At 35.1% G+C, this 27,930-nt stretch overlaps 3 protein-coding genes across 3 annotated transcripts in view; 2 read left to right on the forward strand and 1 right to left on the reverse strand.

Annotated features, from left to right (window-relative positions):
- On the forward strand, positions 1-8,416 carry dazap2 (DAZ associated protein 2). Its single transcript, XM_067372131.1, has 4 exons — positions 1-174; positions 2,708-2,826; positions 3,595-3,846; positions 5,503-8,416. Exons 1-4 carry the CDS (start codon positions 162-164, stop codon positions 5,629-5,631), a joined length of 513 nt encoding a protein of 170 aa, XP_067228232.1. The 5' UTR covers positions 1-161; the 3' UTR covers positions 5,632-8,416.
- bin2a (bridging integrator 2a) overlaps positions 6,231-27,930 on the reverse strand; it is a 23,564-nt gene continuing 1,864 nt past the window's right edge. The window contains exons 2-17 of the mRNA XM_067372129.1: positions 26,513-26,667; positions 25,909-25,989; positions 25,777-25,831; positions 25,596-25,690; positions 21,393-21,488; positions 21,180-21,287; positions 20,938-21,023; positions 19,929-20,004; positions 19,768-19,850; positions 19,552-19,656; positions 18,168-18,630; positions 17,552-17,621; positions 16,122-17,439; positions 12,959-13,015; positions 12,485-12,544; positions 6,231-9,935 (exon numbers count right to left, since the gene is read on the reverse strand). Coding sequence (XP_067228230.1) covers positions 17,562-17,621; positions 18,168-18,630; positions 19,552-19,656; positions 19,768-19,850; positions 19,929-20,004; positions 20,938-21,023; positions 21,180-21,287; positions 21,393-21,488; positions 25,596-25,690; positions 25,777-25,831; positions 25,909-25,989; positions 26,513-26,605 — 1,401 coding nt within the window. The 5' untranslated portion in view covers positions 26,606-26,667 and the 3' untranslated portion in view covers positions 6,231-9,935; positions 12,485-12,544; positions 12,959-13,015; positions 16,122-17,439; positions 17,552-17,561. The remainder of the gene's footprint in view (positions 9,936-12,484; positions 12,545-12,958; positions 13,016-16,121; positions 17,440-17,551; positions 17,622-18,167; positions 18,631-19,551; positions 19,657-19,767; positions 19,851-19,928; positions 20,005-20,937; positions 21,024-21,179; positions 21,288-21,392; positions 21,489-25,595; positions 25,691-25,776; positions 25,832-25,908; positions 25,990-26,512; positions 26,668-27,930) is intronic.
- The window catches only part of si:ch211-210c8.6 (uncharacterized), an 8,739-nt gene continuing 6,509 nt past the window's right edge, over positions 25,701-27,930 (forward strand). Inside the window, exon 1 of the mRNA XM_067372130.1 lies at positions 25,701-25,715. The gene's annotated coding sequence lies outside the window, so the exon portion shown is untranslated. The remainder of the gene's footprint in view (positions 25,716-27,930) is intronic.

Below are 27,930 nucleotides of genomic sequence, written 5' to 3' on the forward strand. Positions count from 1 at the left end.
AACACAAATATACTCAAAGGAAAGCCCGACGAAAACAAGGAAGTAACGAGTAAAAAAGACGAGGAACTTTGAGTAAACCTTATATTTATTGTCAATTAAACGCAGAATTCGGTCTGTTGAAATTATCGTCCCCTAGAATATTTTATCTACAGTGAAGAACAATGAACAACAAAGGTAAATACGCGATCACCTCCGCTCTTCTGCTATTTTGCTTAGCCGCTTCCTAGCAACTACCAATTGAGTTAGCCTTCATAACTGACTTACATAACAAACGACTTTACATACTGAACTCTCACGGATTATACGCTAAAAACATCTGTCATCGACTACCTCATGACGGAAACTGTAATATTTAACGCAGCGATGTCTGATTTCAGCGGACTGGGTGATGTTTTGAAATGAAAACAGATAAAGGGTAACTAGCTTGGCTGCTACAGCGCGATGACGTGATTGGAAAGGTGACCTCATTAAGAGAACGAGACGCTCACAACCTCCGTTTAATCATTTAATTAATCTCATTTACATGTGCTTCATAAATATACTGTGGTATTAAGAACAGTTTGCCTTGTTTTTTATATTGTAATTTAGCTGTCAGTTAGGACTGGCCTATTTGTCTCTTATTTGTTTTTGTCATCTTCTTTATTTTTAGATATGCATATTGTCTTAATTTTGTAATTTAGCTGTCAGTTAAGACTGGCCTGTTTGCCTTTTATTTTTCTATTATCATTTTTAGATATGCATATTGTCTTAATTTTGTAATTTAGCTGTCAGTTAAGACTGGCCTGTTTGCCTTTTATTTTTCTATTATCATTTTTAGATATGCATATTGTCTTAATTTTTATATTGTAATTTAGCTGTCAGTTAAGACTAGCCTATTTGTCTCTTAGTTTTTGTTATCATCTTTATTTTTAGATATGCATAATGTCTTAATTTTTATATTGTAATTTAGCTGTCAGTTAAGACTGGCTTATTTGCCTTTTATTTTTCTATTCTCATTTATATTTTTAGTAATGCATATTGTCTTAATTTTTATATTGTAATTTAGCTGTAAGTTAGGACTGGCCTATTTGCCTTTTATTTTTTATTATCATTTTCATTTTTATATATGCATATTGTCTTAATTTTTACATTGTAATTTAGCTGTCAGTTAGCCTTGTAATTTAGCTGTCAGTTAATATAATACACATATTATATTATATTATTATTTTGTGTACATTTATTATATACTTTGAACTAATGGTTATTTAAAAAATTCTAATTTATTTATTTAAAATTGATAATTGATCCACATTTCATGAGTATCTATTTTGGTTTAAAGTCGGCATGAAACAAAGTCGCGATAGTCTTTTCTTCCCTACTGTGACATACTGTGATCATTGATGAATAAGGTTTTTAAAAGTGTAAAAAATAAATAAATAATGGAAATATATTTAATTTTGAAGATTTATTAAATGATTATGTGAGATATTAAGAGATTATGTGGTTTTTATAATCAATGAACACTGCTTTTGTAATTTTTTACAATATGGACAAAAATTGTCACCAAAAAAGTCATTCGGTTTAACCAAAAATTCGGTTTTACCCAATGACACTTAGGGTTATACCGAATTACGATATTTTCAAACAAGGCCAACAGGCCGATATCTAGCTAGTTAGTTTGCTAGCTAGATAGCAAAAGGACAAACATTTTATATTTAGTACAAATTTTTAAAATATTACAACATTTTCCATGTTTTATAGCGGTTGTACCGAATGACCTGATGTTTCGGGACATGCATATGAGCAAGTGAAAATATGAATTTTTCAAATAGTTAAAAGAGAGTTTGAGAGACTTTGCTCCACGACCATGTGGTCCTTTGCAGGTGTCTGAAACATTATACCCACCACATGACTTGATCCAAAATGGTCCCTTTATATTGGTTACTCCAAATGACATCAATTTTTCCAGACATTATTTCTCACAAAGAAACGACTTCTACACATGATTTTAATACCATTTTGCACTATGTTGATATATGATGTTATAAAATCATGCCAGAATAAAAAATAAATATATACATTTATTACGTTTTTAGATATTTGAATCACAATGAAATGGCTGTTTTGGCCTTTGGACGGTTAAACCGAATGACCTTTTGACACTTCAAAATCTTTAAAATTCATTAAAATACCTTTATATGGTGCAAAATATAATTAAAACTTTTTGGATTCAATATAAGAGATCTAGTTGTACTACCTTACATACTTTGGATGCCATATCTTTGTTTTTTATTGTTATTAAGGCCTTTGGACAAAAAAGAAAAATTACCCGCCACATCATTGACCCATATATATCTAAGTGAAACAGCTTCTCAAACAAGAAAAAATTTAGTGTGGAACTTGATTTTTTTCCATTGGGAATTGATCGGATCGTTGGAACATTGTGGTTTGGTATTGCTTTGATATCATGTGATTGACAGGTTGTCCAGCCCTCACACCAGTAAACGCATCATCAGAGAAGAGATGTTGTTACAAGATTATGAGGGCTTATGAATAAAAAAATGCACAGATTGATTTCATGGTGACTTTAAAGAAACCCTCTGATTGGCATCTTTTGGTCTGTATCTTTAGTGCATAGCCCTAAAATTACTGTCTACTTTACAGTAAATCAACATAGAATTCTGTTGTGATATTAATTTGACTGTTTTTCTGCTTTGTGTCCATGCAGGTTCTTATCCACAACAAGCTGTTTACCCTCAGCAGAGCACAGCACCCGTTTACCCGCCTGCTATGCAAGTCCCTCCTCAGGTGTCTCCATATCCAGATGCCCCTCCTCCATACTCTGAGGTTACCAGTACTAATTACACTCTGTCAGGTCATGTGAATGTGCAACATCTCATTACAGTATAAAAGGAGTAGGAAAGGCCTTTTAGAATAATGTTGCAGTGTAATCGAACATGTTTTTAAACAAGTTTAACACTCAAGAGTGCATGTTCCCTTCCTCAAGAAGACTGCATTCTAAAGATTCTTCCCTTTTTTTAAGACCACGCATCATTTCTGGAAATTGTGCTTGATGAACCATCTATTATGATGCACGTGACACCACTCGGACAAACAAAGGCAATTTTTAGCAATGAATTAAGACCCATTCACACCAAGGATGATAACTATAATGATAAAGATATAGTTTTAAAAATAATTCTAAATGTAAAAGAATAGCAGAGTCCACACCACAACTAAAAACAAACAACATCGTTGGAATCACTTTCACAACTTTTTGTCCAGCTGATGAACAATGAAAACATTGACAACCAGAAATGAAGCAATAAGCCAAAAGAGGCCGTTAATTTTAGTGATTTTGTTATGAGTTGTTCTTAATAAAACCCCTTTTTTAATAAAACTGCAGCAAAAGTGATATAATAATAAAAGATACCAATGGTCAGTATTTATTTATGGACAATGCAATCAGATTTGTGTCTGCATTTTAAATTGGCTTTGAATACTGCACATTAGAAATATCTTTTATAAATTCTGTCATCCCTTACAAAAATCATTAAAGTAACTGTTTGTGGTTTTTGCACTGTTTACCTTTTTTGAAATGTTTCCCTCTCGCAGGTTTATCAGCCCAGGTATATGGCTCCTCCCCCAGCCCATGGACAGATGCCCCAAATGACCTCAGCATACCCTGGTACTCAGATGTACATGCCCATGCATGCTCAGACTGTGCCAATGGGAGCCATGGCCCCCAGTGTCCCAATGGCTTATTATCAGATGGGGCCCGTGTACCCTCCTGGCTCTACCGTCATGATGGAGGGCGGATTTGATGCTGGAGCTCGCTTCGGGCCTGGCACCAGTGCTTCCATTCCTGTGAGTATTCACAGTAAACCTGTTCCTCAGCCAGGAAGTAATATGCATTTATATTAAAGTGTATCTTCGACAATTTTCAACCCGCTTTGTGTTGTTAGTATTGTTTGTATTGTTACAAATGTATGTAAATGAACAGTGTTCTTTGTTACCTGGGCCGAGAAATTCATGTTTATTTGTCAGCAAAAGTTCAGTCTTTTGTCAGCAATAGTTTTGACAGCTCCAGGGCTTTCGTGAAAACTTCAGATTATACTTGTGCATTTTTGTATCCCCATCCACAGACAGTCGGATTGACAGAGGGTTATAAACAGAACAGTTATTGTAAGGGTATGTTTATCACTGAAAATTGTATCATACTATGTCTACTCTTTAAACAGTGGCAACAGCTTTCTTGCCCGTACGAGACGGTGTTTTGTTTCAAGAAGTTGGGCGGAACTGATAGAATGGCAGTTTCTTTTAGTTTTCCCCTTCATTTGGCCTAAAACGCTATGCTCATGGTCATCCAGTTGTTGGATGTTGACTACAAACATGGAGGTTTTTCAGATTTTCCATAGCAGCGTTCTTTCCATATTTACAATTTTTTGCAGCATTTAGCCACTGCCTGTGCTGGATCCTTCAATGGAAATAACTTACTCCCGCTAAATGTTTACTCTTTGAAATCTTGCACCCGGGAACAATACAAGTTTGCTAAGAAGTATTTCCTACTAAAGCGAGGCGATATTTGACACTGGTGGGAGTGCAACATGCCCAGTGCATTATGGGTGTTGAAGTTTTCCTAACTATTTGGCAAAAGGGAAGACAACAGCCTTTTTTCTCCATTTTCTCTAGTCAGGTAGCACAGATTTAAAAAAAAAAAAAAAAAAAGTTTAAAACAAAGCTAAGTTTTATTGAAAGCCCATATTGCCAGTGGTGAAGTGCCCATTTAGGCAAATTCAGTTTATGTTGGAGGATCAGGACATCAGATAAGACTTTTACGACCATTTCAGTCACAGGTCCTTTCAATTTCTTGAGATGTGAGACAAAACATGACCTACAATTTTACCTGATAATAGTTTTGAAAATGTCATTATTTACACTTTGAATTTAATCAGAGAAAAAAATACAGTATTTATCTGTATACAACATTTTTAGATAATTTTGCTTATATTATTATGTGAATATATATTTATTAGTTATTTAAGGTAATTGCATTATATTAACCATGTCATCATGATATGTTAGCACCATCACCCAAATATTAACGAAATTATGGTATTTGGTATATGGTATTTTAATTGGTATTTTTAGATTATTTCCCCACATTTTTTTTCTTAATTTCAGCTATCAACCTGTAATATTGATGACCAAAAAGTGATAAAAATATTAGTGGTTAGTTTTTTTTTTTTTTTTTTTTTTTGAGAAAATAAAAGGTGGTGGTTGTGCCAAACATGTTCACACATTTTTATTTTTTTTTAAATCCTTTGGTTCAAAAACTTTTTTGCATTTCTGTAGCCTGTTTTGTCCCAGTACTTGAGAATCAGTTAGTTCAAAGAAGTCGATTTGAAATTCCCTGTAGGTTCAGTCTGTTCTTAGATCCCACAAGTTACAACTTACTAAATATTCTTGTGGCTGAAAATCCATTTATGTATTTTAATTAACATACTTTTCTCTATATTTAAGCCTCCACCACCTGGACACCTCCCTAACGCGGCTCAGATGGCTGCCATGCAAGGTGCAAATGTTGTGATGACACAACGCAAGGGCAACTTTTTCATGGGCGGCTCCAGCGGCGGTTACACCATCTGGTAACAGTTAGCATCACCCTGGGCCTGGACCGAAGCCCTCCTTTCCCTCTCCCTGGTTCCCTTTACCTGTTCTCCCACGCCTGCCTCCCTTGGGGCTGCTTGGCTAAGCCACAATACTGATTTAATCTAATGGAATGTAATATTTTAGAGCCCCTTACTCAAGGTACAATACTCCACTGTTGATATAATTGTGTAATAACGCAGTTACTGCGTATTCACAATTAAAACCGCTTTCAAAAGTGCATGATATTTGTAGGTTTGAACTTCTAGTGATCTTATATGTCATGTATCATAATTATTGGTTGGCTAAGATGACTTTTAAGGTGAAAACCAGGTCATTTTTACCTTTATTGCCACTGGCGTACCTCGTACAACTTCATTTTACAGTACATTTTTCTAGTTATTGGTTGTCTTCTTGAGCCGGAGATCATGCCAAGAGAACTGCCGAGCCAGTTTGATCATCTGTGTAAAGTAGCTATGCACTTGAAACATTCTCTTTGAATAGTATACTTAACTAAGCCTTTCATTCCTATCATTATTAAGGTCTTGTCAGATATGTAAAATGCAGAAGTAAGCGCTCTCAAAGTCAAAGAGAAAGATGTGTTTACAAATTCAAACGACGGTGGCGTATTGTACCTTTGGGCAAGCGTATATAAATATTATCAGGTGCCAAAAACTGCACCATTATTTAAAAGCAAAGGAATTTACATATGAATGAACCTAAATGCAGTAAAAGAGAGCGAACAAGATAAACAAAAGTTGGATTTTGTTTTTTCAATATTTTCCCTCCTATGTCGGATACCCAGAGCTGTACATATAGCAGTTTAGCGTGTATTATGTGTGTTCCAGCTCTATGTGCAACTTCACAAACTTCTTCTTTCGCATTTTCCACATAGGTAAAGTTGTTTACAAAGGTCAGGGCTTAATCAAGAGACGATTTATTTTCAGTATTTTAAATTGTTTGGCACATCAAGCATTTTGTTTGTTTGTGGGGAGCTGCTTGTACCAAAGATCTGGACTAGAATGCACTAAAGCTTTTTGCTTTTTGTAAGTCTTCTGTCAAAGTACATCTGCACTCAGATTCATACTGAAATAAGTAAACATATCATATTTAGATGATGGTGATCGCTTTGGGGGTGTCACGCACCAGGCAGAGCACACCACTGCTGTGACTGCATTTTATAGGGGGTTGTGTTGAAAAATATGTTTCCTAGTTGCATCTTAATGTTTCTGCATGCACTTTTCAGTCATTTTGTTCTTAATAAAGATTTATCATTGTTAAACATTTTTAGAAGTACTACAAGATTAATTTATGTGCACTGTCAACCAATTCTGAAATGTTTTTGCCGATTTCTTTTGTACATATGCTTTTAAATACAAAAAAAGCGTCAGTTATACTTGTTGCTGCATTGAAGATTTTTCAAAGCAGCGCGGTAATGCGTAGTAGCATATAAAAACGGCTTATGTTCGGCTGAGAAATTGTGGTGTTGATTTGTAAATGTTTCACAAGGGATTACAGTTTTCCTCTCACATCTGTAACGTGGTTTAAAAATGTTTCACAAAATACCCGACATAAAAGGAAAACCTACACCAGCAGTTGTCTCCACCACTTTTTGCTCTTATCATTTAATTGTAGTGCTTTCAAACGATTAATCGCATCCAAAATAAGTTTGTTTACATAATAATATGTGTGAGTACTGTGTATATTTATTACGTATATATTATAAACATTAAACATACATGTATATATTTAAAAAATACATATGTATTTATGTATAATTTATACTATATATACATATAAATATTTTATATATAAATATATTTTTGTTAAATATATACATGCATGTGTGTGTATTTATATATACATAATAAATATAAACAATATACACGTATTATGTAAACAAACTTTTATTTTGGATGCGATTAATCGTTTGATCACTATTTAATTGCTAAACCTTCATTTGCCCTTCAAAAGCAGCTGTTTTCTGTTTGACACTACAACTTATATGTTCTGTAGCAGTTACCTGTATTATATCGGACTGTAATCTAAAATGCTGCTTATTTTGCTTGATAACACTGAGGTGAAATGCTTGCGCTCACTTGAGTTTATTCTCCATACATTCACTGGTATCCCATTATATTTTGTCATTATACCATATATATTTTCTGATTGATTTAAAAAAAAAAAAAAAAAGAAAAAAAAAGAGGGAATTTTATGCGAGCCTGGCAAATGGGGCTCATTTTTAGGCTTTACATGTTTCAGGTGCATCACTGGGTATCCGACACTACAGTTCTAAAGGTTTTGCCTTTAATCTTAATAAAAAAATAAAAATAAAAAAAAACATTTAGGTAGATTTTCTCTGTGCAAATAATGGAAAACAAACATTTCTCATAACTTTTAAAAAACATGCCAAGTATTCTGGCATTGCCTTAGCACCATTTATATAATTTTCTGTGATTTCTTATGTAGGTTTTTATTTTAGTTTAAAACTTCTGACCTGACCTTTATGGTATTCCTTATTCAAATCCCATTTCATTTAGTTTTAATTTGCTATGAAAATAACATAAGGCAAAAAAACATGAGGGCAAAGCCTTCAGAACTCAATATCTGTTTCAATCTTAGCGCAGCATTTTCTCATGGCATGTGCCACCCTGTGTTTGTGTATGCAATGTAGCGGATACACTGCTTATCTTGAGCCTCAATACCATGACAGTCACGGATGGTATACGTCTTTGTGGGCACTACAGTTCAGGGAACCCTTTTGATTTTTTTTTTTTTTCTATATATAATATAAAATGATTGTGATGGGTTATAATGGATGCATACTGCAGCATCAAGGAACAGAGGTCCTTCCTAGTTTGCTACATGACAAAATGATCTCCAGTGAAAAATGTGGTGCACTTAACTTTTTTTATACTAAACCTTAAGTATAAAACAAAATTTAGAATAAAAGCTATTTTGAATTTTGACCAGCTGTGTTGTAATATGTCTTTACACGTTTCGTGTTGAAGTTTTTGCCTGCTGACTGGTTCACTTGGAGGTTTACCTCTTACAACAAATGTTTGACAAAATGATCACTTTAAATCCGCATTTAGACCAAAACAAGATAGATATCTATCTTGGAGATGGATTATATTGTTGTAAATCCCAAGAGGCTTATAGTTGCACAGAAATTGATTTCATGTACATAAATGAAATCTTAATCTCAAATTTGAACTAACTAGCCACTTGTATTTGACATGGTATTATCATCAATAACCACATATTGATAGTGCATTGAAAAAAGACGACTCGGAATGTGATATAAATTACATTAATTTTCTTAAGTAAGATACTGTTGTAACCCTGCACAAAAAAATTATACAGTATCATATACATTTGACATTATGATCAGCATGTGTCTGTTTTACAAATAATGACAGAGGTAATATATATATATATATATATATATGGCACCGTTACAGCATGGCTATGTAACAAAAACACAATATTGATTTATAAAACGTGTCAATTTCAAAAAAAGTAAATGTAAAATATATTTAAATGTTTTACAAGGTAACAGTGGGCTCTCCAACTATTCCACTAAAAATGCTGCTATTAATAAATAATAAAAAGTCAAGCCAAATGGTTAACGGGAAAAAGGCACACATGAACATTAAAGTGACTCAAAATCAAATTTGTACAGTGCCTCCAATGTTTGCCACTGCTTAGAGTTCTAATAATAGCTGATAATAACTGATAAATAATTCCAATTATAACTCTTGAATATGAACTTGTGTGTAATTTCTGCTGAAGTAGCGAATATACAGTTTGGATATATAAACTATATACAGGCATAACAATTTGACAGCAAAAAAATAAAAATAAAAATGATTGTCCCAGTAACTGACAGTAACTTTACCATACCAAACTTGATGTTGAGCTTATTGACATCATGAACAAACAACTCCTTTTACTTCTGGCTCAAGCGGTATCCCTTCAACTAAACATTCTTCTCCACAGCACAGAATAGTGGCTTATGTCCCATATGTCTCGCATATAAACCTCTCTATATAGGCTATTTAGTTGTCTGGATCAGTCCATGCAATTTTTAGGCAGATCATTGGTTGAATCCCTCTGATGCTAAGCAGTTCAGATGAAGTATTCCTTCTTGTTGTCAGTGACGGTGGTGTCATTGTAGACCTGTTCTGGGTCCACTCCTGGTGCAGGCTCGCCTGCGGTTCTGTAAACACCCTTACTGTGGCACAGGTATCGATACAACAGGAATCCACCGAGGGCAAGGGTCACCAGGATCAGGGTAATTACCACTAAAAAAGAGAGAGAGAGAAAAAAACAGTCATCAATATACAATAGACCAAACGTATATTCATGTATATTAAAGCTGCTGTCCGCGATTTTTGGCCCTCTAGCGGTTAATAAACAGAACTGCACGCGTCTTGCGGAAGAACATTCTAGCCAGAGCTACTTTTCTCTGTGTATGTCTATGGCGAGTCACACAGTTACGGCGATAGTCTGGTCTGAAATAGTCCGAATATAAACACTTATTGTAAGTGTACCATAATGATTCAGGATAAGACAAAAACACGGTTTGGAAAATGGATTCATGTTGTATATTCTCATTGTATAATTTTTGTAAATCTTTAACACAAAAAAAGTTGCAGACTGCAGCTTTAAGAAAATATATAATAATACAAATATAAAAAGCCCTTTAAAAATAAATCAAATATTTTGAAAGTGTTCTTAATGGCTTTTTTAAAATGAACTAAGGCATTAAGATAATTAAAAGCACATAAGCACACAGCTTTTTCCCCTAATTTGGAAATTAAACTTCGTCTGTTTCATATTACATCTCCGTTTCATATGACATAATAAATAAACTATATTTATGTGACATAAACATAATTCATATGATATAATAAAGCATGATTCACACAATCCGACCTGACCAGTAACGCCAAATTTTAAAGGTGCAGTGTGTAAATTTTAGCGCCATCTACCGGTGAGGTTGCGAATTGTTCAGTCCAATGCTCACCCCACCCTTTTGAAGTACATAAAGGGTGTGTTCACACTTGTCATGTTTGGTTCGATTAAAACGAACCCTGGTGCGATTGCTCTGTTAGTGCGGTTCATTTGAACATGTGTGAATGCTGCCATCCGAACCCTGGTGCGCACCAAACAAGTGGACCGAGACCGCTGGAAAGATGGGTCTCGGTCCACTTCCAAATGAACTCTGGTGTGGTTCGAATGATATATGAATGCAACACGGACCAAAGACATGTAACCGAACCAAAAACAGGAAGACGAGACCCTAAAAAGGACAGAATCCTCACGCATGTCGGTTTTTCTCGTCATAGACGCGAGTTTGCTCATCACAGGCATCAGACGCGCGTCTTCACGCAGCAGATCGTTTGTGTGTGTGACGGATGGATTCCCGCCGCTGTTTTGACTACTTTACTCATTTTATAAGCTCTTCACGAGTTCCCAACTGGCCAAATACCATCACATGCAGGTTACGCACAGCTACACACACACAACGAACGCATTTACCTCAGAAAACAGCATTGTTTTGGATGTTCGTTAAGTTCCGTCTTAGGCAATACGTCATAAAATCCGACCAATCACGTTGTGCATGTATCCCTATGCCTTTAGGTTCGGTATCTTTTGGTTCGGTGATAAAATTGCCAATCTGAACGCTAACCGGACCAGGACTAAATGTTTTTTTTTTTTCTTCTTGGTCCGGACTAATTGAACCAAACGAACCGAACTACAAGTGTGAACGCACCCAAAGAAGCTACCGTGGCCGACACAGGACAAAGATGTCGCCGTCTGAGACAGCAGAGTGTAACCAGTCAAGCAATGAGGTTTCTTCTTATTTCTAACAAAGAAAGGTCTCTGCTTCTAATAAACCACATAACTACTTCTTCGTGCGTATTCAATGTAGTGACGATGCAAGCTGCCTCTAAAAACACAAACGAAGAAGAAGAACAACAACATAGTGATGAAACGCGCTCTGTAGAGCAGTTTGTCCATTTAGGGCTACTGTAGAAACATGCCGGCGCAAAATGCCGCCTTAACGTAAGGGGTCCCGCGGTGTATTTAGATAAAAATGGCTCATTCTAAGGTAATAAAAACATAACGGTTCATTATGTAAGGTCTTTATACACAACTGAAAATAGTAATGTATATGTTATATTGCATTTCTGTCAATAGATCCTCCGAAAATTTACACACTGCACCTTTAAGTCAATGTATATAGAGTGAATATAAATAGATGTATGGATATCTATGTGCAAAATTAGTCTGATTAGTCAGAATGTAAACACACACAGTTTGGTGTCAGTAAGATTTTTTTATTTCTTTTATTACGCAACGATGCATTAAATTGATCAGAAGTGACAGTAAAGTCATTTATATTGTTACAAATGAATGCTGTGCTTTTGAACGTTCTATTCATCAGAAAATCCTGAGAAAAAAGTATTATAGTTTCCAAATTAATTTTAAGCAGCAACTGTTTCCAACATTATCAATAAGAAATGTTTTTTGACCACAAATTCAGCATATTAGAATGATTTCTGAAGGATCATGTGACACTGAAGACTGGAGTAATTATGCTAAAAATTCAGCTTTGATTACATTTGAAAATATATTACAATGATAATAATACAGTTAAGTAGTATTCCTTTAATATCATCAAACAATACCTTACAAATGTGAAACCATCCTCACAAAAGCATTCAAGGAATGTCCAAAACAACATATAAAATTCCAATCATTAAAGTAATGCACTGGCTTTAGTGTAATATCATGATCTGCACCGACGTGTCCTATAGCATCAACTACACTAAAAGACATTTACCTCCAATGACAGCCGGGTCTGTTTGCTGTGGAGCTGTAGTAGTTGGTGTGACATCTGACACTGTGAAACAAGCAAAAACACTGAAGATGACACAAAACCTGTATGTCAAGATTACATGCACTAAAATGTGAAATTACAACCATTTCAGCTGGAGAACATATTTAGCATTGTTGAGTAGTAATCAGATTAGGAGAAATGAATCATGGCTCGATGTTAGGCATTAACTGTGCGTAGATTTTATTTAATGCTTCAGTACAGCCTCCAATTAAACATTTCTAGACCAAATAAGGTCAGGTTACAATAGTTTACATGTATTATATGTCAAATAAATTGTGTTGGTGGCAAGATGGATTATGTTACACTAGGCAGTTTTAATATTCCGATTCATTGTTTGATATGAGTGACACGCCCACAGCCTTCAATGCTCCCAAAGACGTTTGCTCTTTATATTAGAACACAAGATGCACAACTTACCATTAGGTGCAATGCTAGTCATGGTGAAAGTCATACTTGTATTAAAAATGGACACCTCTGTGGAGCAAAATAAACAAACAGAAATTTTTAGTATATCAACTGTGACTTTATACAAATATGTACTTTGTGAAGCGGACACTATGAATTATTGAGTAAACCTCTGTTTAAACATTAACTATGAAATGTGGACAAACATCACTGGGTTGTGAGACAGATGCATCACTCAGCATAGACAGTAAGTACATTAAGGTCTACTGGCATTCACAGAGTTTGGAGAGTTAAAATTTCTACATTTTGGCTTTTTTGGGAGATAAGTACTTTTCAAAGACTCACGTCAACCCACTTTTCAAAATAATTCTACAACTTTACATCACAGGTTAAGGGATGTTCTGTGAAACGGGTGCCTTTTCTAGTTTGATAAAGTGATTTTTCAAACATTCTATCGTGTTTTTGGCAGACCACAATTGTCTTTTTTTTAAATGAAAGATGAAACTGACATTACAAATGTTGTTCAAAGTCACTGTAAAAAAATATTGTATGGTGAAGTAAATACTACAGAAAAAACAAATGTAATTTTTACATGAAAAAGTTCAGGCAAGAATTTAAATAAGTAAATTCTATAGTAGTACTCAATTTAAAGGATTAGTCCACTTTCAAATAAAATTTTCCTGATAATTTACTCACCCCCATGTCATCCAAGATGTTCATGTCTTTCTTTCTTCAGTCGAAAAGAGATTAAGGTTTTGATGAAAACATTCCAGGATTATTCTCCTTATAGTAGACTTCAATGGCCTCCAAACGGTTGAAGGTCAAAATGACAGTTTCAGTGCAGCTTCAAAGGGCTTTAAATGATACCAGACGAGGAATAAGGGTCTTATCTAGAGAAACCATCGGCCATTTTTGAAAAGAATGTAAATGTATATGCTTTATATAATCAAATGATCGCCTTCCAAGTGATTCCGCCAAAACCGCACTTTCGTATTCTTCAAAAAGCTTACGCCGTATGTCCTACACCTTCCCTATTATGGTTACAGAAAAAATGGAACTGGCACTGTGTTCGTTCCTTAAGTAGAATAGGGAAGGCGAAGGACATACAGCGTAAGCTTTTTGAAGAATACGAAAGTGCGGTTTTGGCGGAACCACTTGGAAGTCGATCATTTGTTCATATACATTTACATTTTTTTCAAAAATGACAGATCGTTTCACTAGACAAGACCCTTATTCCTCGTCTGGTATCGTTTAAAGCCCTTTGAAGCTGCACTGAAACTGTCATTTTGACCTTCAACCGTTTGGAGACCATTGAAGTCCACTATAAGGAGAACAATCCTGGAATGTTTTCATCAAAAACATTCATGTCTTTCTTTCTTCATTCAAAAAGAAATTAACATCTTGGATGATATGGGGGTGAGTAAATTATTAGGAAAATTGTATTTGAAAGTGAACTAATCCTTTAAGCTTGTAAATACCAACATTATAAAATTAAGTAAAACTACTCAACTTTTCTAATACTGGTGTTCCCATCATGCACTGGGCCTTGAATAATTAATGAGGTCAATTTTTTTTTGTTTTTACACTGTTTTATCATTACTTTTGTGGTTATGTTTAGTAACTTGCCATTTTGTGACATTTGGATTTCATTTTTTACTCAAAATGGCACATTCACACTCAAAAACAATCCATCGAATGTTACCGTCATTGTGTACCGAGTATTGAGGTCTCTGTGTTCAGGTGCCGTGTTACTTTTAATATATGGTGTCTACACAATATCTATTGTATTATTTACTTAAATGTTTCTAAGTAAAACATACACTTTAAAAGCATGGTTTAATTCAGTGTTACATTGTAAAATGCATTGCAAAAGAAACTTCAACTAAGTAGAAATTACTCAACCTTTTACTGTCCAAGTTAAAATTACTTATTTTCTATATTAATGTAACTTAACTTAGTTCAGTAGAGTAACTTAATTCCATATTTGAAATTTACTTAAAAAATATGCATGCAAAAACTTGCAAAAGAAAAATTAAGGAAATTTACTTTTTGTTTTTTTTGTTTTATTTTTACAGTGTACAAAATCCTTATTTGAAAGAGAATTTAACATCTGACTTCTCAAATATCAATGGTTTACTGCACAAAATCATAGTAACAGGATTGACAAACATACAAAATAAGTGATAAAGAGGATACACTGCCTGGGGAAGTTCACTTGTTGACAGGATGACAATGTCATTGACAAGGTGTTTTATGTATTGAATAGTTCATTGATTTAAATATATATATTATATATGAAATATCCAACTTCAGTCTTTTTAATAATACACTGTCAACTAAAATATACATACAGTATAATGACAACGTGTGTGTGGTTCATGTAAACAAAATGTCTCCACAATGATGGCAATATCCAAAATCCTTGAGGGGACTTTTTTTTGGTCCATGAGGTAAACATCTTATAAATCATACCAAGTGATGTGTTTGAAAATGTAAAAATGCTTAAAGTTTTCTGTGATGTTTAGGGGTTGTGGTAGGAGATAGAATATATAGTTTGTACAGTATAAAAATCATTATGTCTATCTAATGTCCCCATAAAACATGAAACCTGTGTGTGTGTGTGTTTATAGAAGTTGGAAACACAAGGGTGGAGACATGAGGAAAGACAAAAAAAAAAAATCTTTTTAGATAGTGTAGTTAGAAAAATGTCTATATAAACAAACATTAAATGTTTGAATTAGCTCTTCATTATTTACACACATATATAATGTACAATATATCACCAGTTTTGTAGAATGATCCTTAACTTATAAATAAATGCTGCAGCATCAGTCACAAGTCTCACTTCCTAAATTTAATTTAAATTAAACCTCAGAGGGTTAACTTACTAGACACACAACGCTCATTTTAAAAGGCTTTCGTCGTGATGTAGGTACAGTAAAGACAAAGCTATAGATGTTCTGGGTCGCAAACTACTCAAATAAACACACATTTGTTTGTTTGTAGAGGCAACCTAAAACGAATTATTTTATTTGATCGATGGTAGTCGGAAATCCCCTCTCGCACTGTGAACGATCACTTTAAAGAGCTGCAAAACTCATCATTCAACAGCTGTTCAGACATTTGAAACCGTCAGATCTACTTTCAGTCCGACAGGAACAAAAAAAAGACTTACCTGAGTGATTGAGTGTCAAAGTCGCGGATAAACTACTTTTCAGCTAAAGATGGCGATCGCGGTTATAAAAGCTAAACTTCAGACCGATAAATCATGAAACGTAGACTGCGTTCAAGTCAAAGCAGAACAGCAAAAGCCACCACACGCTCACTGAGAGCCGCGATGCCCGATGTGTGAACGAATCGTTCTTTTGAGTCGAATCTTTTCTGAGCCTGTCTCGACTCAATAACCATAACTGACTCGTTTAACCGAACCATACTGTAAAAACATGTCCGTAACTTCGGGACTGTTTTTGAAAACATAATGGAAATATGAAAAATAATTTGAGTGTATGACAGTTTTATGAAATCACTCACACGTGTACACAAACAGTGGAGTTGGTTGTAGCCTAAATAACTAATTTTATTAATTTGTTCGATTTTATTATTTAAAACATGCATAAATATTTTGTGACTAAATGAATTTAGTACTGTTTAGGCCTAATGTAAATGAAAAATAAAATATGTTTAGTTTATAAACTGAAATATGTTCAGTTTTGTAATAGCCTATCATAGTTTCAACAAAGTGAATCAAGACGCATACAATTATATTTAAAACCTCACTAATAAAACGTAATATAAAAAAAAACAATAAACTACATAGTATAGCCTACTTTTATTAGGACGTTTGAGTGTTTCACATCATGTTTCACATGCATTCTGTGCTGTTAGGAACTGCGGCAAGGTGACGTAATTGCGTCACGACGTAAAAGAACCATTGACTCGTTTTTAAACAGGTTATTTGAATCAAACAGTTCAAAAGAGCCGATTCGCGGAAACGAGAGGAGCATGTGCGCGTTCACGAGCGTTTCCTCCTGCCCGCTCCCGTGAATCAAACAATGGTCACATTCCTCGAAATGACTAATATTAACCAACAACCACACCACTTTGCCAGCATGCTAGACTGACCTCTGAAAAATAAAGAACTGAGATTTGGATCATTAGTTGAATTGCTCGAGTGTAATGAAGAAAATGTAAAAACAATTAGGTTCATTTTTATTAAAAGTTTTGGGATGATTGTCAAGTACATTATACACATTTCCATTGTTTAATGTGATCATTTGTCAATTAGATAAAGAGTAATATATCTAAAAACATTAAAATCCATAAGAAAGACCACCACATGTGAAGGATAAATGACAATACAGGAAAGTGATTACATTCTAAAAGAAAAAACATCTCAAAAGATCAGGGATGAAAAAAATCATGAATCCAAGTCAGTGAAGCATTTGGAAATCCTCTCTTACGTTGTGAATTTGCAGTTCCAGCGTATTTCCTTTCTGTAAACAGATGAATTTCAAATGAAATTCACACTAAGCCATCTGCTCATAGTGGATGAAACGAAACACATGATCACAACATGAGCTGGAAGTGCTCTCAAATTATGCTGACCTTTTGTCTGCTATTTAGGGGCCTCTGTTTCCTTCACCTCTCCTAATGGATGGTCACCCTTGTTGAGAGCCTTAAAACAGGTTAAACAAATAAAAATTACACCTCTTCTTGAGTTACATTGTTGTGTTTCTTTGAGGAATGTAATGGCTATGTCTAGAACATGGCAATATATACTATATGTGACCCTGGACCACATAACCAGTCATAAGTCGCACAGGTATATTTGTAGCAATAGCCAACAATACATTGTTTGGGTCAAAATTATCAATTTTTCTTTTATGCCAAATATCATTAGGATAATAAGGAAAGATCACGTTCCATGAAGATATTTTGTAAATTTGCTACAAAAATGTATTTTTGTGAGTGGATATGCATTGCTAAGGACTTCATTTGGACAACTATAAAGGTGATTTTCTCAATATTTTGATTTTTTTGCAACATCAGATTCCAGATATTGTCCTATCCTAACAAACCATACATCAATGAAAAGCTTATTTATTCAGATTATGTATATATCTCAATTTAAAAAAATGTGTGGTCCAGGGTCAAATATACTACCTACTATATATTTTTACAGGGTTTTGTTTATGTATATATGTTATGTTACAGAACTCACATAGCTTGAAGCATCAGTGTCTTCCACATCTGATTTAACGTCACGAGCTATTCCATTCTCCACACCAGAATGCCCACCATCCTCCACCTTCTCAGATGATTTTTGATCTTTGATCTTGGAGCATTCGGCGGGACTCGAGTTTGGTTTCAGTTCACTCTCATCCTCCTCAGAAGACTCCTCCTCATTTGGCGTATCCCTCTGTCCATCTTGACTTGAGGCTTGCGAGGACTCTTTCTTTTCGGCTTTCTTGTCTTCTACCACTGGTTTATCATCAGAGGTGCCGGTGTCATCCACCTGTGGCTCATGGGAAGGGGTACCCTCCTCTGTAGTGTCGTCTAATCTTATAGGGCTGCCTTTTGCACCTTTGACACCAGAGACGTTCTCGTAAAGGGGTTGAGGGCTGGTGGGGCTGTATGACCCATATGCTGATCTCTCAGACTTAAAACTGGATGAGTTGTCTCTCCTGTAATAGCAAATGTAATGAGAAATATGTTGGTTTGCATCTTGAAAACAGATATGCTAGTCAATTAAGTTATGAGTGCAGTAATACATGTCGAAAATTGAAATACAGGTAGACCGGGGCTAGTTGTCACGCATTTTACTCAAATTAACCAGTGTAGGTTTATCATCAGTGTTGGGGAAAGTTACTTTTAAAAGTGCGTTAAAATATTGAGTTACTCCCTAAAAAAGTAACACCTTACATGTGATTTCTCAAAACATGGGGACAGGAGAGGTCAGTCAATAAATGGGAAAACGTGTTACTTTTTGAAAAATATTTTGTTGTAAATCTAAAAGTAATGTGTTACTTTACTAGTTACTTAAAAAAGTAATCTGATTACGTTACCCCCAACACCGTTTATCACAAGTCAATATAAGTGCATACGTTAAAGTTTTGGCAATAGATTTTAAACCATTTACATTGTTATTGCCCAGGTAAAAAGACACACACTTTTGTTGTATGGGGTAAGTTGTCACAATGGGGAACTAATAAAAACCTGATTATAGGCTATATAACCTCAAATAGTAAAACTATTATGAACCACAAATGCATCATTTTGCAATAATGGGAAAGGTAAAAAGAATAACAAATTATATTTTGGCCAAAAGATATTGCATTAAACAAATATACAAACAAAACCACTGCAATAGTAAACAAGCATTTGTGTAATTTGACTTTTAATTTATATTCTTAGAGTAATTTATTTAAAAAAAAAAAAACAGTCATGCCTAAAACATAAGAGAATATTTGGAAGGATGAATGCATCTTTATAACATCTTTATAAAAAAACATCTTTATATTACTAATCATGCACATTCACCAGCAGATGGCATTTCTTCCTAACTTTTAAATCAGCAAGGAGGAGAGAAATTGAAATGATTTTACCTGAGAGAGCCTCTAGGGCTGTAACTCTTGTGGAAATCATAAAAGCTTTTAAGTGATCTGGGAGACAACGTGTCTCTAAATGACCTTCTCTTCAAGGAACCTGAGCTTAAAAGGAAACAAAGAGAGTAATTTTTACTATATTTGTCTGTTAAACTCTTATACTACTGATAGTTAAGTTGTTTATTTAACAGAAGAACGGACTATTAAGCCTTATACCGGTTCAAATTCTTCACGACAAAGCTCTTGTCTGGATGTTGGGTGCTTAGCTCTTTCATCACTGTCTGTAGAACCTCATTGTTCTTGGGGGGAAAAAAATCATGAGGAATCACTGTTCATTGATTAAAGTATTTTATTTTACAGCTGTACTTTTGGTTTACCTTGGTAATTTCCTTGTAGAAGATGTCTCTGAGGTTGCAAATGGCTTGGAAGACTGTGACATAGCAACCAATACGACTATAGAATGCAAAACAAATATTATTAGCAAAGTTTCAATTTTTAGATTTAAAAAAGTTTTGCCTCTTTGTCGCCATCTCTGTTCGAAACCTGCGTTGCAGTTATTTGCGGAATTATCATCTTACGTAGGTTGTGCATCGGCACGGCACATCAGCGCGGATGAATCTAATGTCTTGAGGAGAATGTGAGGCTGTCAGTCACCGCACCGGTGGACACTGTACAAGTACTTTGGATTCACAGATTGTAGTCTTGGAAGTATGGCCAAATCAAAATAAGAATTTTCACCGGAAAAATGTCATCTGAACAAGTAAGTAACAAATCTACCACTTTTGTTCTGACCAACTGAGAAAAAAAGCATTAGCTACAAATCACACTACCAATAGTAATTAAAAATAAAATGGTTGCTTAGCTCATATCACATCAAACCATGCAAATTATTGTTATTGTTATAATTTGTTTTCAAATTGTTAATGTTAGCAACATCAGCATTGCGTGACTGTGTATTTAGTGTATATTAGCATTACTTGTAGATTTCAATTTCTATAAAGTTTTATCTCTAACGTTAATTTGTCATACCATACAATCAGCCATCAAAATTATAAGTTTTATTATTCCAGCTGCTGTGAGAAAAGGCTTTAAATGATAGCCTACTAGTGACGTAATGACGCAAATACGAAAGGCGGCATGCTCAAATTTCCCGTAGAAACCTACCAGTACCACCCGAATTAGAAAACATTATTACAAGCTTACCGTTGTGAATCAGGCTAAGGTAAGGAGGTAGTTTTGAACACTGGCTGGTTATGTACTTGCTCAAAAATTGATTTTGGATAACTCTTAACCAAAAACAGTTATGTACAGCAGCTTTAATTTAAGTTTAATTAACATTTAAACAAGATCCATCCTGTGCACTATAAAAACAACTCCAAAACTCACCTGTCATATAGAATAGGCAGTTCCATCTTCAGCTCCCTGTTCATGTCCTCAAATATCACCTTGGCTGCATTCATCTCATCCTCTGCCTTTAAAAACAACAGCACAAAGGAAAGTCCTTGTCTTCATAAAGCTGAATCATGTCAGTATAATGTCATGGTATAAAAACAGTAGTGGAACTTATCAGTAAGGTTACAAACAAACTCTCTATGTCAGGTAAATAAGTCAAACATGTCATATAATACCTTTCCAATTTTGATATCATCCTTCTTTTTAGCATTCTGCAGCCCTGTCAGGTGATGGCGGGTAGAATCATAGTCTACAAGTTTCCTGTTTCGCTTGGCCACTCTTTCCTGAATCATAAAGAAAAATAGTTGACAGACGAACTGCGCATTTAAAAAATGATTGAGAGCTTTGTGCAAGGTGTATATGCCAATATATCAGGCAGCCGTTGTTACCCTGACATCTGGAAACTGGCTCATGTAAGACTCCATAGTGAGTAATGCCTGGTCACGCAGCTTGCTCTCATAATCTTTCCATAGAAGCTCTTCTCCCTTTGGAACAAAGAGAGCCACATTTGTATTAATATAGGTAATAATAATTTATAATGTACAGTGCCCTCCACAAATATTGGCACCCTTTGTAAATATGAGCAAAGGTGGCTGTTAAAAGAAATCTGCATTGTTTATCTTTTTGATCTTTCATTTAAAAAATTCACAAAATTATAACCTTTCATTGAAGGAAAATAATTAATAATGAGGGAAAAAGCTCTTTATGAAATGAATGTTTTTCTCCAATACATGTTTGCCACAATTATTGGCATCCTTAGAAATTCTTCTGAGTAAAATATCTCTGAAGTATATTCCCATTCACGTTTACATTTTTTAGCACACCAGGATGACTAGGAGCATGAAATTGTCCAGCCATGACTTCCTGTTCCACAGGAATACAAATATGTGTAAACACAAAGGCCAAATCCCCTTAATCATTCATCACAATGAGAAAAAAACAAATAATATAGTTCTGATGTGCAGAAAAAGATTTTTGAGCTTCACAAAATAGAAGATGGGTATAAGAAAAAAGCTAAAGCATTGAAAATCCCCATTTCCACCATCAGGGAAATAATTAAGAAGTTTCAATCAACTAAAGATGTTACAAATCTGCCTGGAAGAGGACGTGTGTCTAAATCGTCCTAATGTGAAGTGAGGAGGAAAGTTTGAGTGGCCAAAGACTCTCCAAGGATCACAGCTGCAGAATTGCAGAGATTAGTTGAGTTTTGAGTCTCAGAAAGCCTAAAAAAAAAGATCAAACAGCACCTACATCTCCACAAGATGTTTGAGAGGGTTTCAAGAAAAATCTTTCTTTGCACATCCAGAATCAATCTCCAGCATATTCAGACAAGACTGGAACTTCAAACAGGACCAGCTTCTATGGTCAGATGAAACTAAAAAAAGAGCTTTTTGGCAGCAAACCTACCAGATGGGTTTGGTGCACACATGGATAAAAAGTACCCCATGCCCACGGTTAAATATACTGCTGGATCTTTAATGTTGTGGGTCTATTTTTCTGGTCCTGGACATCTTGTTCAGATACATGATATCATGGATTCTATCAAATTCCAACAGATAAAAAAAATCAAAACCTGATGGCTTCTGCTAGAAATCCAATAATGGGCTGTGGTTGGATCTTCCATCAGGACAATGATCCATAACAAACATCAAAACCAACACAAAAATGTGTCACTGAGCACAAAATGAAGCTTCTGCCATGGTCATCTCAGTCCCCTGACCTGAACCCTAAAGAAAATGAGTGGAGTGAACTGAAGAGAAGAAACACCAACATGGATCTGGGAATCTAAAGGATCTGGAGAGATTCTGCATGAAGGAATGGTCTCTGATCTCTCCTCAGGTGCCATGTTGGGTGCCAATAATTGTGGCCAACATGAACTAGAGAAAAACATTTATTTCATAATGAGCTTTTCCACCCATTTTCAATTGTTTTCCACCCATTTTCAATTGTTTTCAAATTTTGTGAATTTTTTGAATGAAAGATCAAAAAGATAAACAATGCAGATATATTTTCACAGCCGCCTTTGCTCATATTTACTATGGGTGCCAATATTTGTGAAGGACACTGTATATTAATTTATATTAAAGTATATTAGGTAATAGTTATAGGCTAGTTCACCCATAAAATGAAAATTCTGTCATTAATTACCCATCCTCATGTCGTTCCAAACATGTAAGAACTGTGTTCATCTTCAGAACACAAATGAAGATCTTTTTGATGAAATCTGAGCAATTTCTGACCCTCCGTTGACAGCTATGCAAGTGACACTTTGATGCTTCAAAAAGATCATAAAGAGATCGTAAAACTAATCCATATGAATTGGGCAGTTTAATCCAAATTTTCTGAAGAGACTCGATCGCTTTATATGATGAACAGATTGAATTTAGGCTTTTATTCACATATTAACATTCATCAGTGAACATAAACAGAAGCTCAACCGAACCTGAATGACGCGTGAGAACCAATCTCTTACGGAAGCTCAAACGTCCTGCGTAACACATGAGAATTAACCTCATTGGTTCTTGCACATCAAGCGAATATGATCGAGCTTCCGTTTATCACAACTGATTCATCATATAAAGCGAACTAGCCTCTTCAGAAACTTTAAACTAACCCGCTCAATTCATATTGATTAGTTTTACGATCTCTTTATGAACTTTTTGAAGTATCAAAGTTCCATTTGTGAAGGCTGTCTATGGAGGGACAGAAATCTCTCAGATTTCATCAAAAAGATCTTCATTTGTGTTCTGAAGATGAACGAAAGTCTTACAAAGCAGTACAAGAAAAGTGTGGCGACCAGGGCAGGCGAGAGCCATGAGGGAATGGCGCGAAGCCGGTGGCTTGAGAGTTAATGAGCTTCACCTGGGAGGCGCATCGGCCTTGAGTCTCTCACGGAGGAAAAAGGAGGAGTGACGACAGTGAAGGACGAGAGAGGACCAGGCCTGGACTTTATTTTATGTTTTATTATGTTTGTGTGGCCGGCAGACATCCGCGAGGGTCTGCCGGCATTACTTTCGTTTTGTATTTATTTATTTTGGAATTAAAACTTTGTTTGAATGTTCGCCGGTTCCCGCCTCCTCCTTCCCGTATTTACAAACTACGTTACAAGATGAAGTAATGGGTTTATTTATAACAATGTTTTAGTGTTTAGTGTTTGGTGTTGTTTTCAGTGTTTTGTTGTACACTTGAATATAGGGCATTCTTCATTTCCAGCCTTCATGAACAATTATATATCACTTATAAATGATTAAAAACAATATTAATAGTAGTTATTAAGATTGATGTGGATTGGAATTGGTAAAATGTGCTTGGAAAAAAAATATGATCAGAAAATCAACTTGCCTAATAATTCTGCACTCCCTGTAGTTTGTCTATTGTTTATATGTATGAGAAATAGCCTGAATTTGTTTACTGAAACCTAATTTACCTACAGGTATAAAATAAAGGAATCTGAACCTGAACAGGTTTGGAACGAGAGCAATTAAAGGGATGGTTCACCCAAAAATTAAAATTTTGCCATTACTTACTCACCCTCAAGTGGTTCAAAATCTGTATGAATCTGTATGAACACAAAAGAAGATATTTTAAAGAATTTTGGTCACCAGACAGTTGACGGCACCCATTAACTTCCATAGCGTTTTTTCCCTACTATGGTAGTCAATGGGGGTGATATCGGCTTGGTGACTAACATTCTTCCAAATATCTTCCTTTGTGTTCAGCAGAACAAAGAAATGTGTACAGGTTTGGAACAACATGAAGGTGAGTAAATGATGACAGAATTTTCATTTTTGGGTGAACTATCCATTTAAGGCTAGTTGGAGCTAAACTCTAGTGGCCCTCCAGGAGCAAGTTTGGACACCCCATGTCAGTCACTTACAGTCTTGTGGCTTTACAAAGGCTTGAGATCATGAAAGTCCACGAGACCGTAGGGTGTCCCGTTTGTCATTTTAGGTTTCAAAAGGGTGCTCACGAGTGCCCCCTTTGTGATCAATTGACCTTTCGCCGGGAGTTTGATTGACAAGCGATCTAACCAATCAGAACGCCGCATCCGCCATTTTGTCCGACAAAGCAGCCAGTAGTAAAAAGATTAACCTCGGTGGAGTTAAACTTGAAAAATGGTGTGTATTGGCGTCTTTCTGCGTTTGAAACAACATTCATTCTCATGTTCATGGACTAATAGGAAGAGATGATTGGTTTTTACGAGCGGTTGAGCTGAGGATCTACAGCAATCTGTCACGACCATGGTCACGACACATTAAAGAGCAACAAAACGTTTTTTATTGTTTGAATTTCTTTAATAACTACACGGTTTGAAAGCTGGGACTTTGTTTAATATCATAAGTAACCTGCTCTGTCTTGTCTGTTTTTTTTCTTGTCTGAGAAGCCATTTCGCTCGGATATGCGCCACAATAGGGAAGAAAAGACTTTAACATGAAGCAATTTTCCAAATAAATGTTTAACATGCATTGTATTGTGTTTTAGGGTTAAATGAAATGTCCGTAAACTTAACGGACAATGTTCTGGCAGAAATTTACCAGCCGTACTTGTTTTCCAACAGACTTTTTTCTTACAGTGTAGTCTCCAAGACTAACCTCCACAACTTCCCCAAGATCTTCTACACCATCCCATTTATCATCATAGGCATCAAACAAGGACTGAAACAGTCGACCTGAGGCATCCTTCATTACTGTTAAACAAGCACAATAAAGCATGTCAGTATTCATGTTTATAAGAAGCTTATCTCCTACTTGAGTCTCACAGTAAAGAGCCAACCTGTGACGGCGTTGAGGTACGCTTTAAGGTCCTTGTATATTTTCCATCCATCGTTCTGTAAAAGAGACCACAAGGAAAAATTAGGTCAACTTTTGATCTTCAAAGCTGTTTAACATATTAGATCAAATGTACCTGTTGATATTGGAGGTTCATCACACACTCCTCAAAGTGCTCATCTTTGGTCTCCTCAGCTTTGCCAAGTCTCTGCAACACCTGCAAAGGCATCACATATTACAGCGTGCCTACAAACACCTGACAGCCATGACAAGGGTATTCTCTAGCTATATTGACAGCTATCCGATGGATGTTACACCTGACCCTTAAAATATTGATAAGCTCACACTGACAAAGAATAAAAGCTTCCTTACAGTCTTAGATCCTATATAAACTATTCTCCTGACTTCATCATCAATCTTGAGATGACAAGATATGAAGGGCTTAAAACAGAAAAGTATGGTGGAGTAACGGTGGTAAGCCTTGGCATACAAAACAATTGCGGCAATAAAGGAGATAGTTAAGCAGAGAAGGAAGCTGCGTGTTTACATTGGCTCTTGTTGATGGAACATATAACGCAACTTGTGTCAGCTACTCCCATGTCATGTGACTGGATTGATTATTGGATCAAAATAATACTAAAGTTTCTGCTCTCTTAAACAGGAAGACTGCAAGATTGACAGCATTGGAAAGCACTCTGGCTCTCTTAACTTCATTGTGTTTTATGATTCCAGCCACGTACCTTCTCTTGTGCTCTGTTGAATTGTTTCTGCACCCGTTTAGCTAGCACATTGGCCCCTCCTTTCGAGCTGATGCTGGCCTTGCTTTCTGCCATGTTCTTCACTTGTATTCAATCTGGAATAATGTTCCGACAGCCCTTTAATTATATGGCCCACCCTGGAGAATAAAAGGAACTTTTTAGAGTAAAAGACAGTTGACTTGGTGTCTTTACCTTCGTCTGTATTCTGTCTGAGCCCAGACACACCTTCTTTTGGCTTCTTCTACAGTCTTAAGTCATAAACTTCTTATCTTTCCAGGTCTTGACTTCAGTACAGTGGCGGCCCCTGAGTCATATTTCATTGTGAATAATTATTTTAAGGAAGGGCCTACTTGTGGATAGCTTGTGAAATTCTATTCTATTCTATTCTATTCTATTCTATTCTATTCTATTCTATTCTATTCTATTCTAAATTTCCTTCTCCAGGGTCACAGGGATGCTAGAGCTATATAATATATTACATTATATATTATATTATATTATATTGAACTGAGATGAATAATGACACTATTATCTTCTGTAGAGCTGCTTTACAGCTGAAATTTAAGTTGTTTCAAAATTAATGCATTTTGCAACAATAACACTAATATTTTCCTGTTTATTACTTTGAAGCTGCTTTGAAACCATCTGTATTGTAAAAAGCGCTATATAGAAATAAATGTAAGAAAAGAGAAGTTTGTCACCTTTGCACCTATTGTATTTTATATCACATAATGAAGATCAAACATTCAATTTCTATTCTATTCTATTATATTATATTCCATTCTATTCTATTTCCCATTCTGTTCTATTTAATTTTGAATCAAATAAGGGGAAGTAAAATTTTGCATTTGTTCTATTGTTTTATATTCTGTTTTGTTCTGTAGGCTACTTTTCTATTCTGGGGTACTGAGTTCTACATTGTAAAAAGAAATTCCGTAAAAAAAAAAAATAATAACGTACTGGCAGAAAATTACCAGGACATTATCCAGTAATTTTTACGGTTAACCCTAAAACAACACAATGAAGTTCAAAATTCAAAATACAGGTAAAACACCTGTAAAAAATAAATACGGAAAATTCTGTCAAATTAATACAGTACATTGTGCCCTATTTTTATAGATTTTCTATTCTATTCTATTCTGAATCAGGGGGAAGTGGGAAGTCAAATTTTGCATTTGTTCTATTGTTTTATATTATGTTTTGTTATATAGGCTACTTTTCTATTATGGGTCACATTGGGTACTGAAATCTACACTGTAATAAAAAAAAATAAAAATAAAAAATCTGTAAAAATAAATAAATAAAACGGATAATGTACTGGAAGAAAATTAAACACAACACAATGAAGTTCAAAATACAGGTAAAACACCTGTAAAAAAATAAATACAGAAAATTCTGTC

This window comes from Chanodichthys erythropterus, chromosome 20 (assembly GCF_024489055.1).
Source record: "Chanodichthys erythropterus isolate Z2021 chromosome 20, ASM2448905v1, whole genome shotgun sequence".
In the NCBI taxonomy this organism is placed as follows: Eukaryota; Metazoa; Chordata; class Actinopteri; order Cypriniformes; family Xenocyprididae; genus Chanodichthys; species Chanodichthys erythropterus.

What these genes read in the sequence shown, in the direction of transcription:
- dazap2 (XM_067372131.1), top strand. An exon ending in CCCCTCCTCCATACTCTGAG is followed by an intron (nt 2,827 to 3,594) that starts GTTACCAGTACT and finishes TCCCTCTCGCAG; the next exon opens with GTTTATCAGCCCAGGTATAT. An exon ending in GCACCAGTGCTTCCATTCCT is followed by an intron (nt 3,847 to 5,502) that starts GTGAGTATTCAC and finishes TCTATATTTAAG; the next exon opens with CCTCCACCACCTGGACACCT.